The sequence below is a fragment of the Dreissena polymorpha genome, chromosome 3 (assembly GCF_020536995.1).
Source record: "Dreissena polymorpha isolate Duluth1 chromosome 3, UMN_Dpol_1.0, whole genome shotgun sequence".
NCBI lineage: Eukaryota > Metazoa > Mollusca > Bivalvia > Myida > Dreissenidae > Dreissena > Dreissena polymorpha.
The window spans coordinates 104215063-104228603 of record NC_068357.1 but is presented as its reverse complement, the minus strand read 5'-3'; the positions used below and the strand labels follow the sequence as shown (position 1 = coordinate 104228603).

The following is a 13541-nucleotide window of genomic DNA, read 5'->3' as shown; positions in this document are numbered from 1 at the left end:
GCTTATCAATGCGTTTAAGCATTTGAATAAATGTAAAAAAACCTGGCATACAACAGATCATTACATTTTCTTTATTGGATAAATAACTCTGTATACCGTTTATAGACAGTTGTGACAACCAACAGCTCGAATTGAAACACAATTATATAAAAGTAGTTTATAGTAAACAGCATGGTGTTTTACAAGCACATGCTATTTTTCGTTAAAACAATTGACATACATTACATACCCATATCCGATTGTCAATGCAATATTATTAAAGTGTCTCTAAATTTAAGAACACCAGTATATTTTGGTCGCTAAATTTTCTGCATATTTAAAATATTTTTGTACCTAAATATTTGGACTAGAAAAAGTGTCAGAAAACTTAATGTAATTACGGTACTTATATTCAAGATAAACATTCTGATCAAATTTTATCAAGATAATATAAAAGGTTTACCTCTAGTGCAATGATGAGCTTAAAGTTCAAGATGAACACTGCACGGCAATGGATGTGTGACATGAGATAAGGTGAGCTTAAAACTAGGAAAAACTAGCAGAAGTTGAAGAAACAAGGAAAAACTAGACAGCCTGTTACAATGAAAAATGTAAGCATGCAAAAGGTTAACCTACTGAAGATCTGTTTACTGGTTACAATTTATTGTTAATGTAAACATAAAATACTTTTTTGGAAAATGCACATTCAACCATTCTAAGACCATGACGTTTGATGTGCAAAGTACAATAGTCCATCTCACCTGCCAAAGTGTGCCAAGAGGGCAGACATGTAATCTCTCCTTTTCTCATAGCACTGAACAATCTGTTCAACCTATAAGCAAAGAACCAACAATCCATTCACTATAGTGATATGCTTATAATTGTATGTATAACAAATATCAAAACAATCCAAAGTAAAAACAAGAGCACCGCCTTGCGGGTGCAGACCGCTCATCTATTTTCTTTTTAAAGGTGAAGGGACTCTCATTTTCAATCACAAAGGAGGGAGGAGTGGAGTGAAGAGGGGTGTATAGTGTGGGGTTGTGGACATTTATTACATTATCTTCCAAAAAAGCGAAAAAAAAAAAAAAAAAAAAAAAAAAAAATCGGGGGGGGGGGGGGTATAGTGTGAGGGTGTGGTGATAATTTGTGAGATGATCTTAAAAAAAAAAAAAAAAAAAAAAAAAAAAAAATCAAAAAAAAAATTTGGGGGGGGGGGTGGGGGGGGTGGGGTGGGGGTATAGTGTGAGGGTGTGGTGGTCATTTGTGAGATGATCTTATAAAAAAAAAAAAAAAAAAAAAAAAAATTAGGGGGGGGGGGGAGGGGGGGGGAGGGGGGGGAGGGCACGGGGGATGGTTTGGGTGAAGTCTATTGTGGTATGTCAGGTAAGAGTAGTTTCATCAAAGTATCAATCAAATCTAATCATAAATAAAGAAGTTATGGCAATTTTAGCAAAATTTAATAATTTGACCTTGAGAGTCAAGGTCATTCAAAGGTCAAAGTAAAATTCAAGTTGCCAGGTACAGTAACCTCATGATAGCATGTAAGTATTTGAAGTTTGAAAGCAATAGCCTTGATACTTCGAGTGGATCGAAACACAAAATTTAACCATATATTAAAAGTTACTAAGTCAAAAAAGGGCCATAATTCCGTAACAATGACAACCAGAGTTATGCAACTTGTCCTTTTACTGTACCCTTATGATAGTTTGTGAGTGTTCCAAGTATGAAAGCAATATCTATGATACTTTAGGGGTAAAGTGACCAAAACATAAATCTTAACCAAATTTTCAATTTTCTAAGTATAAAGGGCCCATAATTCCGTCCAAATGCCAGTCAGAGTTACATAACTTTGCCTGCACCGTCCCCTTATGATAGTTCATAAATCTTGCAAGTATGAAAGCAATAGCTTTGATACTGTAGGAATAAAGTGGACCTAAACACAAAACTTAATCAAATTTTCAATTTTCTAAGTATAAAAAGGGCACATAATTCTGTCAAAATGCCAGTCAGAGTTACATTACTTTGCCTGCACAGTCCCCTTATGATAGTTAGTAAGTGTTGCAAGTATGAAAGCAATAGCTTTGATGCTTAAGGAATAAAATGGACCTAAACACAAAACTTAACCAAAATTGTCAATTTTCTAAGTATAAAAAGGGCACATAATTCTGTCAAAATGCATGCCAGAGTTATCTAACTTTGCCTGCCCAGTCCCCTCATGATAGTAAGTAAGTGTACCAAGTTTGAATGCAATAGCATTGATACTTACTGAGAAAAGTGGAACTAAACGCAAAACTTAACCAAAATTTGCAATTTTTTAAGTACAAAAAGGGCACATAATTCTGTCAAAATGCACGCCAGAGTTATCTAACTTTGCCTGCCTAGTCCCCTCATGATAGTAAGTAAGTGTACCAAGTTTGAATGCAATAGCATTGATACTTTCTGAGAAAAGTGGACCTAAACGCAAAACTTAACCGGACGCCGACGCCAACGCCAACGCCAACGCCAACGCCAACGCCGACGCCAAGGTGATGACAATAGCTCATAATTTTTTTTCAAAAAATAGATGAGCTAAAAATGCAATCCCTAAAGAAACAAGGGCTGTTTGTAAAACATGCATGCCCCCCATATGGGCTGTCCGTTGTAGAGGCAGCCATTGTGTGAATACGATTTTTGTCACTGTGACCTTGACCTTTGACCTTAGTGACCTGAAAATCAATAGGGGTCATCTGCAGGTCACGATCAATGTACCTATGAAGTGTCATAATCCTAGGCAAAAGCCTTCTTGAGTTATCATCCGAAAATCATTTTACTATTTCGGGTCACCATGACCTTGACCTTTGACCTTGTGACCTCAAAATCAATAGAGGTCATCTGCAAGTCATGATCAATCTACCTATGAAGTTTCATGATCCTAGGCGTATGCGTTCTTGAGTTATCATCCGAAGACCATTTTACTATTTTGGGTCACCGTGACCTTGACCTTTGACCTAGTGACATCAAAATCAATAGGGGTCATCTGCGAGTCATGATCAATCTACCCATGAAGTTTCATGATCCTAGGCGTATGCGTTCTTGAGTTATCATCCGGAAACCATTTTACTATTTCGGGTTACCGTGACCTTGACCTTTGACCCCAAAATCAATAGGGGTCATCTGCAAGTCATGATCAATCTACCCATGAAGTTTCATGATCCTAGGCGTATGCGTTCTTGAGTTATCATTCAAAAACCATTTTACTATTTCTGGTCACTGTGACCTTGACCTTTGACCTAGTGACCTCAAAATCTATAGGGGTCATCTGCGAGTCATGATCAATGTACCTATGAAGTTTCATGATCCTAGGCCCAAGCGTTCTTGAGTTATCGTCTGACAACCAACTGGTGGACGGACCGACCGACAGACCGACCGACCGACATGAGCAAAGCAATATACCCCCTCTTCTTCGAAGGGGGGGCATAATTAAGTTTGATGAATATTATTTCTGACGAAAAAAACACAACTAAGGAAATGATTGTGAAAAAATTACAAGTGTTATATGACAGATCCTAAAATTAACAATGATGAGTGTGACAAGGGTGGCTGTTGGAGTGTTGACCTTGTTGGTGAGCAGGCTGTTGACCTCCTGTACGTACTCTGTGAGGCAGGAGCGGTCAGGGAAGCCAGGAATACGCAACTGACTTGAGCCTCCCAGTCCACTGCACGCAACACAAAACACATTGGTACACATGTTGAAATAATCACTGCATATGTGTATACATTAATAGCCCTAATTGGAAGTGGCCTAGCCGGTCACAGGTTTGATCCTCGCTGTGGGAGCGTTCTTTCAATCTCCCCAAAAGACACCAAGTACTGGTTCTATCCAAAAAACGGACTCAAGAGCTTTTCAATAAGCCTAAGCTTTTGATGCAATCAAGCTTAAATATATAGCATTAAATTATACCTCCAATTCAGCAACAACATGATAATTTAACACTTGGCCCAATATTGGCAGGATCATATACATGATTAGATAGTTCTGAAATTCTTTAGGAGAATCACATAGAAGGGCAAGTGATACAAGATGATGTGTCATGAGCAAATTTACAGTTCCAGTCTCATTTGTTCAAGATAAAGGTCACATATAGAGTTCAAAGAGCAAATCATATTTAGATTTGGACTTCTTTTGCATATAAACAAATGTCATTTAGTTTAATTTGGACAAATGTTCAGCATCTTAAGACAACTTGTTGTTAGCAAGTTTCAGATTCTCCAGTTCAATGTCAAGGTCACATATTCTGACAGTTCAGAAGTTTTATTTATTCAAGAAGCTCATTAATTCAAAATTTGTGGAATTTCTCTATTTACACAAAAGTAAGACATTCAAATATATTCAGATATAAAAATTAATCATATTTTGTTATTTTCAGATGTATCTATTTATGTTTTACAAAGTGATGAAAAGCCATACATTGAATTGTTAAATTTACCTGGATAATTGAACACAACTACTTTGTTGTGCTTGAAGCAAACAAAGACATCGAATTAACATAATTCAAACTTTTGTCATTGATTTGATGACTGTTGTTCCCATTCTTGTAATGATTTGAGTTGATAAAAAAAAGGTCGCTATAGATAGCAATGGATATTCGCGGAATAAAAAAACCTAAATTAAAATATCATCAGATATGCATCGATCTACTAGTGTTTAAAGCAAATTATTTCAAGTCTATGTTTCAAGAAGATAAGTCCAGGAATTAATGAAAAAGCCCTTCTGTAGAGTTTTTTGAGCAAATAAAATGTTTCTGACATACGAAAACTGTGAAGTCTCTAATGAAAACTCTAGAGTAACTTGGAACAATAACTAAGCAACAATATGCATCACGAAGAACTAGTATTCACTAAAGGCCAAGGTCATCTAAGATTTTCAAATATCAAATAATGAACAAGAGGGCCATGGGCCCTAAGGCGCTCACCTGAGACCCAAAGGAACTAAACTTTTCAGGGAAGGTGGAGTTCAAAGTAATAAAAGTACTTCATACAGACGGGCGTACATACTTAACTTGCGCTTTATAGTTCGATTATTTAGTGTAAAATCTTCAAAAGAGGACAAATGCTGAGCAGACAGGCGGTAGTACAGACTTAGTGTGCTCTATTATTAAAATACGTTTTCACTGTTTTTCCATTCAAAGTTATTTAGAACAATGATACTCTGATTTTCAAGTAATACTGCATTTTACATATCATACATGACGTACGTCTGTATATAAAATTAATTGGAATAATGGTATTTCTGACTTTCACATAATACTGTATTTCACATATCATCCATGTAGGCCTACATGACTTTTGTATATCAATCTGTATTAATGATTTAAAATGAAATTTCATACTTCATTTAAGAGTTAATTTTTGTTAATTATTGGCATTTGAAAGTGTTATTTGTAAACAATTCCTCTACGCTTCTACTCTTTATTTACAACTAATGCAAAACTAAAATGCATTTTAATTGTGAAATTTATTCTCAAATACAAGCTGCATTTAATATCATAAGTATCGCAAATAGTTGGATTTAAGTACATTTTCTCTATCTCTTTAATTCTTGAACAAAGTATATCTGTGATATGACATGTGTACATGTAGACACGATAGTTTTTTGTCAATAAATGTTCAACAGTAAAGTTGGAGAATATTTCAATCTATTTTTTATTGATCAATATAATTGAATTTTGACAACAGTTGTTGCCTAAGCTGTAAAGGATATTTTTACGTACATATCTTTAGTTTTTCTTCTTGATATTCATAATATACACTAGGACTTTGTGATAGTTATAAATTAAATAATAGCCATATTGAGTAAGTTCAATCAGGCATCACTGTACTTAAAGCTAAGAAATATGAAATATCACGCCCATTAAATTTATATATTTATAAATAGCAATTGCTGTTCCATGCTGATCACTGCAAATGGCTGTAAACAAGGGGTTAGGCATCAAGCAACTGTCAGAGATAATGAGGTACCTGGTGTGGCTAATGGTTATTTCATTGGTCTGCGGTCATTAAATTACATGCAACAAAATGTGCGAAAAGTGGCCAGCACAGGAATTTGGGGCCTGACTCTAAACTGTTATATACAGTTGTTTCTCCCCTAAGTAATTTTCTGTGAAATCAATATTACTACTTAAAATTATGAGATTATTTAATAAAGGGTTTTCAGATGGCAAAAATACCTTTGTTGCACTTCATCCCCAACCAATCATCAACATAATAATCCTCTGTTATTATGGCCATGTTTTGAAATGTTCAAGACTATTTTCAAACTCGTCCGAGGTATCAACATAACCAATGTTTTGACCAAATTTCATGATGATTAGGCAAAAAATGTGACTTCTAGAGTGTTCACAAGCTTGTTTACTATATAAATATAAGGAAAAAGACCCCCCCCCTGGCAGCCATGTTTTTTTACCGATCTGAACCATTTTCAAACTCAACCGTCGTATCCAGGAAACAAATGTTCTGACCAAATTTCATGAAGATTGGACCAAAAATGTGACTTCTAGAGTGTTCAAATGTTTTCACTATATACATATAGAGAAAACTGACCCGCCCCCTGGGGGCCATGTTTTTTCATCAATCTGGATCATTTTCGAACTCATCCGAGATATCAATAAAACCAATGTTTTGACCAAGTTTCATGATGATTGGGCAAAAATTGTGACTTCTAGAGCATTCACAAGGTTTCTATAAAGCCATATAAGGAATACTGCCCCGCGCCCTGGTGGCCATGTTTTTAAACAGACCGGAACAATTTTTGAACTCAACCAACATATCATTAAGACATACATTTTGGCAAAATTTACATGAAGATTGCGCATCAAATGTGACTTCTACAGGGTTCACGAGTTTTTTCTATTTTTTTACCTAGTGACCTAGTTTTTGACCCAGCATGACCCAGTTTCAAACTCGATCGAGGTATCATCGGGACAAATGTTCTGACCAAGTTTCATGAAGATCGGATAAGAAATGTGGCCTCTAGAGTGTTCACAAGGTAAAATGTTGACGACGCACAACGGACGACGGGCAAAAGGCGATCCCAAAAGCTCACCATGAGCACGTTGTGCTCAGGTGAGCTAAAAACAAATGTTCAGACCAAGTTTCATGAAGATTGGACTATAAATGTGACTCCTAGAGTGTTAATAAGGTTTAACTATAGCCATATAAGCAAAACTGCCCTGCCCCCTGGCGTCCATGTTTTTTTATCGATCCGAACCATTTTCAAACTCAACCGTTGTATCCAGGAAAAAAATGTTCTGACCAAATTTCATGAAGATTGGACCAAAAATGTGACTTCTAGAGCTTTCAAATGTTTTCACTATATACATATAGAGAAAACTGCCTCGCCTCCTGGCGGCCATGTTTTTTCACTGATCTGGACCATTTTCGAACTCGTCCAAGATATCAATGAAACCAATGTTTTGACCAAGTTTCATGATGTTTGGGCAAAAATTGTGACTTCTAGAGTGTTCACAAGGTTTCTCTATAGCCATATAAGGAATACTGCCCCGCGCCCTGGTGGCCATGTATTTAAACAGACCGGAACAATTTTTGAACTCAACCAACATATCATTAAGACAAACATTTTGGCAAAATTTACATGAAGATTGCGCATCAAATGTGACTTCTACAGTGTTCACAAGGTTTTTCTTTTTTTTGACCTAGTTTTTGACCCAGCACGACCCAGTTTCGAACTCGGTCGAGGTATCATTGGGATAAAAAATGTTCTGACCAAGTTTCATGAAGATCGGACAATAAATGTGGCCTCTTGAGTGTTCACAAGGCAAATGTTGACGACTGATGCACGATGGACGCACGACGCACGACGGACAAAAGGCATTCACAATAGCTCAACATGAGCACGTTGTGCTCAGGTGAGCTAATAAAAAAAAAGTTTAATTTAATAATCATCACTTTCAAATTATTTGTTGCTAAAAAAAATCAGGCCCCTAGATTCAAGGTCATGTCTTACTTTAAAGTTCAAATGGTCACTTTAGTGAACACGTGTCAATATTTCATGTCCAGGATACAATTTAGTTATAGAGGACTTCCAACATTCTTTGTCCTGAAAACAAATGTCTAAATGAATTTAATGTAGTTCCCAACAGAAAGTGTTCATGCTACATGTACTGACTTTTCAACTCGAGGTGACAGGTAGAGCTGTGGTGTTATTCTTGTTCCCTCTGGATTGTTGAACGTAACCAGGAGCAAGGCTGCGTCCTCCCCAGGGTCCACCTGAACACATTGAACAATGTCACCTGAACACATTGAACAAGATCACCCAAACACATAGTACAAGATCACCTTAACACATTGAACAAGATCACCTGAACAAATAACACAAGATCACCTGAACACACAGTACAAGGTCACACAAACACACAGAATAAGATCACCTGAACACATTTAATAGGATCACCTGAACACATTGAACAAGATCACCTGAACTTATACAACAAGATTAACTGAATAGCACAAAATCACTTGAACCCAGTACAATGTCTTCAAAACAAACAGCACATAGCCACCTGAACAAATTAAACAAAAACACCTGAACATATAGCACAATATCACCTGAACTCACACAACAACGGTCATCTGAACACCCAGTACAAGACAATCTGAATATATTGAACAAGATCACCTGAACATAAAGAGCAGGGTCCCAAACACATAGTACAAAGCCACATGAACATATTAAACAAGATCACCGGAACATGTAGCAAAAGGTAACCTGAACACACAGTACAAGGCAACCTGAATATATTGAACAAGATCACCTGAACATAAAGTGCAGGGTCCCCAACACACAGTACAAAGCCACATGAACATATTAAACAAGATCACCTGAACATGTAGCAAAAGGTCACCTGAACACACAGTACAAGGCAACCTGAATATATTGAACAAGATCACCTGAACATGAAGTGCAGGGTCCCCAACACACTGTACAAAGCCATATGAACATATCAAACACAATCATCTGAACATGTAGCAAAAGGTCACCTGAACACACAGTGTAACATCACCTGAATACAAAGAACAAGGTCAGCTGCAAACATAGTACAGAGCCACCTGAACACACATTCAAAATCACCTGAACATACTGAACAAGATCACCTGAACACTCACTCCCAACAAGGTCACCTATACACATTCAACAAGCTTGCCTTAACCATAATACTCAGTACAATGTAACCAAACAAACATAACAAGGTCATCTGAACACACAGTATGGATCCATCTGAACACATAAACAAGGTCCCAGAATACACAGAAAAATGTCACTGGAACACTCACAACAAGGTCACCTAAACACATTCAACAAGATTGCCTGAACAAAGTCATCGTAACCTGAATACAAAGAACAATGTCAGCTGCAAACACAGTACAGAGCCACCTGAACACACATTTTGAGATCACCTGAACATACTAAACAAAATCACCTGAACACTCACAACAAGGTCACCTAAACACATTAACAAGCTCGTCTGAACAAGGTCACAGTAAAACTCAGTACAATGTAACCAAACACACTGAACAAGGTCATCTGAACACACAGTATGAAGCCATCTGAACACATAAACAAGGTCACCAAAATACCCAGAAGAATGTCACTAAAACACACAGAACAATGTCATTTGGATACACATTTCAAGACCGCAAAACACACAAAATGAGATCACTATAACACAAAATACATAGTCATGTGAAAACACAGAAAACAAGAGATGTGTTTGTCAGAAACACAATGCCCCCTATTGTGCCGCTTTGAAGCCATTAATTTGACCTTTGACGTTGAACGATGACCTTGACCTTTAGCCACTCAAAATGTGCAGCTCCATGAGATACACATGCATGCCAAATATCAAGTTGCTATCTTCAATATTCAAAAAGTTATGACCAAACTTTAATGAAGGTTAAAGTTTTAGGAACGAAAAATACAATGATATTTGACCTTTGAATTTTAAGGATGACCTTGACCTTGACTTTTCACCACTCAAAATGTGCAGCTCCATGAGATACACATGTATGCCAAATATGAAGTTGCTATCTTCAATATTGCAAAAGTTATAAAAGTTTAACCAAGGTTATAGTTTTGTGACACACACATACAATGACTGACTGACTGACTGACTGACTGACTGACTGACTGACTGACTGACTGACTGACTGACTGACTGACTGACTGACTGACTGACTGACTGACTGACTGACTGACAGACAGGCCAAAAACAATATACCCCCGATCTTTCGATCCAGGGCCTAAAAATCTAACCTGAACACACAGAACAATGTCATATAAACAAACAGACCAAGGCCACATAAACACTAATGGGTCATAGAATAGATATATTAATGATTTAATAAAACACTCATTGGCTAATGGGTCATAGAATATATACATTGATCACTGAATAAAACACTTATTGACTAATTGGTCATTGAATAGATATACATGTAATTGTATTGATCACTTAATAAAACACTTATTGACTAAAATGTCATAGAATAGATATACATGTATTGATCACTTAATTAAACACATATTGACTAATTGGTCATAGAATAGATATACATGTATTGATCACTTAATAAAACACTTATTGACTATTTGGTCATAGAATAGATATACATGTATTGATCACTTAATAAAACACTTATTGACTTATAGTTTATGGAATAGATATATTGATCACTTAATAAAAGACTTATTGACTAATGGGTCATTGAAAAGGGTGCAACATTCATTTGGAAATATAATAATAACCACACATTATTTTGTTGGAAAAGTCAGTGTTTCAATCAACAGATTATTATCACATTATTTGAACCAATATGCACATCACTATTTCTAGCTATGCTTAATAGTTTAACCCTTTACCACTTAGATACATATTTTGAAGTATTTGTAGTCCCTTAGAAAGTTAAATTAAATTGAAGACCTTTCTTAGTTTTATAGGCTTCATTTCCTACCCTCACGAACTGATTAACAGCAAACAGCATAAAACCTGAACAGACGGTGAGTTACTTGCAGTCTGTTCATGTTTTATGCTGTTTACACATAGCAATTTCACTTTGCCTCTGAGTGGGAAAGGGTTAAAATGAAATGTAAATGTTGAAAAATAAAACTACTTTACAAGCCTTTAAAATATATGCTGGAATTCTGGAAAAATCCACTGGAAGCTTTATCAAGAAATTGATGGGTCCAACTCGATTCTGAAACAAGCAAATGTTACTACCTTTTTGAGATAGCAATGGTGCAGTAGCTCTTTAAATAAGCACAGTAATATAACCTATAATGCTGTGATGGTAAGATAGACAATGAAAACACTTTTACACTTGTAGGTACAAACATTTTTCAATTAGTTGACCACTGACTTGCTTAAATCTTCTGACTTAATTTTCTGAAGATGGGACAATAAATGTGGCCTCTTGATTGTCAACGAGGCAAAGGTTAATGCAGTACAAAGCACATTGTGCTCAGATGAGCTAAAAAAAGTTATCTCACAATAATAACCAGTGATATTGATACTTTAACAGAAGACATTAGAACAGTAACTAGTATTTGATTAAATAAACAAGAGATGTGTTCGTCAGAAACACAATGCCCCCTACTGCGCCGCTTTGAAATAAAATTTCTATAAATATAATTTGGCAGGTATAGAAATCATCTCCCTTTAAAGCTTATTACTTCCCTTGGATTTTGTCCAATCCAACCGGGGGAGGGGGGGGGGGGTCTGTAGACAGTCAAAATGACCAAGTCAGACATCACTGACAACCATTTAAAAAAAAACTTTGACAAATCAATCATTTGAGCTATAAATAATCAAAATATAAAATCTGTACAGTAGATCTGAGATCTATAATTATATAAATTACTTCCCTTGAAAATAATTGTCTCTTACAAATCTCTATTTTCAGTAGCAAATAATTAAAAGCCACTACCGTGACTATAGATTCACAACTCAAAATGTGCAGCTCCATGAGATACACATGCATGCCAAATATCAAGTTGCTATGTTCAATATTGAATAATTATCTCCCTTTAAGACTTTTTACTTCCCTTGGATTTGTATTTTTGACCTTAGACCTTGAAGGATGACCTTGACCTTTTACCACGATGTGTTTGTCAGAAACACAATGCCGCCTACTGCGCCGCTTTGATTTATTAAAAAAATTTATATAATTTTGCAGGTCAGATAATTATGTCCATTTAAAGCTTATTACTTCCCTTGGATTTGTTTTTTTGACCCCGTGACCTAGTTTTTGACCCGGCATGACCCATATTCAAACTTGATCTAGATATTGTCTAGATACAACTTCTGACCAAGTTTCCTAAAGATCCGATGAAAACTATTTGAATTAGAGAGCGGACACGAAAAGTGTGACAGACTGACAGATTGACGGACAGTTCGAAAACTATATAGGCCTACCCCCTTTTCTTCGAAAGGGGGCATACAAATATTTAACTATTTTCAAAAGTTATCTGTAATGATAGATGGAATGAATCTCTCCAGGGGTACTTAATAGAAGTTTTCAAAATGATGAGAAGACACGGACAACCATCAATGACAAACACAATTAAAAGTTAATTATATTCCAGTACTTGCAACTGACATTGAGCAGAGATTGTACCTCAGTTCTTGTAGAATATATTTCAACATCATGGGATGTTATCTCAGTGTCCTTGATCAAAGCCTTGTACTCAAAGCTTAACCTCTCTGACGCAAATATCAGTTGCTCCTGATAAAAATACAAATAAATGCTACTTTTAAAGTGTTATATACCCATCATGTTCAGTAGTTTATGATATTGGTAAATGATACTCATATTTTTCTATCAAAAATTGCCCATGAGATTGCAATCCATGAGGAAAACAACACCCAGCATTTTCTAAATACAAAGAAAACTCTCTTAACAAGAATCCTCGAAAAAAGAACAACAGACGATTGTCCAGTACTCTATTTCCCTTTCTAAACATACATAAAAATCTCACAACAGAATTCCAGTAATTACAGATACTGATGATATTGGTTCATGTCAAACAAAATTGTAACCCTTTAATCTGTTCAGGACTTTGTTTGATGCATATCAGACTTAGTGTTGTAAATTACATATTCTAGACAAACACAATTAAGCCGTGCAATACAAACCTTCAGTACACTACATGTATAGAATGTAATATTCCTTATATATTCAAGCATACAGATCAATTCAAGGTTCCTACTGACAACGTATATGCGTTCAATAAATTCCAGTCAATGTGTACCTGGTATGTTTTGTACTGAGCCAGCAACTCTACTAACACCCTGGACAGGCTTCCTGGATCCATGTAGTCCCACTGATTCAGGCTCTACAATAGGAAACACACCCAGACAAGAGATCAAACATTATAATACAAAGTCAAACAAACATCAGAATCAGCTTCTTTTAGTGGAAGAAAATTTAAAAATAAATTTGAAGTAGAGGTATACATTGTTGACATTTTTTAAACTTATTTTGCTTACAACTCAATTTTATTAATA

General features: G+C 35.9%; 1 protein-coding gene across 3 annotated transcripts in view; it reads right to left on the bottom strand.

The window, feature by feature from the left end:
* The window catches only part of LOC127872909 (BRISC and BRCA1-A complex member 2-like), a 44561-nt gene that overhangs the window by 4881 nt on the left and 26139 nt on the right, over positions 1 to 13541 (bottom strand). For 2 of the 3 annotated variants that reach the window (XM_052416433.1, XM_052416431.1), the window contains exons 4-9: positions 13286 to 13369; positions 12652 to 12759; positions 11149 to 11232; positions 8147 to 8247; positions 3578 to 3677; positions 741 to 811 (exon numbers count right to left, since the gene is read on the bottom strand). In XM_052416433.1, coding sequence (XP_052272393.1) covers positions 741 to 811; positions 3578 to 3677; positions 8147 to 8247; positions 11149 to 11232; positions 12652 to 12759; positions 13286 to 13348 — 527 coding nt within the window. In that variant the 5' untranslated portion in view covers positions 13349 to 13369. The remainder of the gene's footprint in view (positions 1 to 740; positions 812 to 3577; positions 3678 to 8146; positions 8248 to 11148; positions 11233 to 12651; positions 12760 to 13285; positions 13370 to 13541) is intronic. The other variant, XM_052416432.1, reaches the window with a different exon arrangement.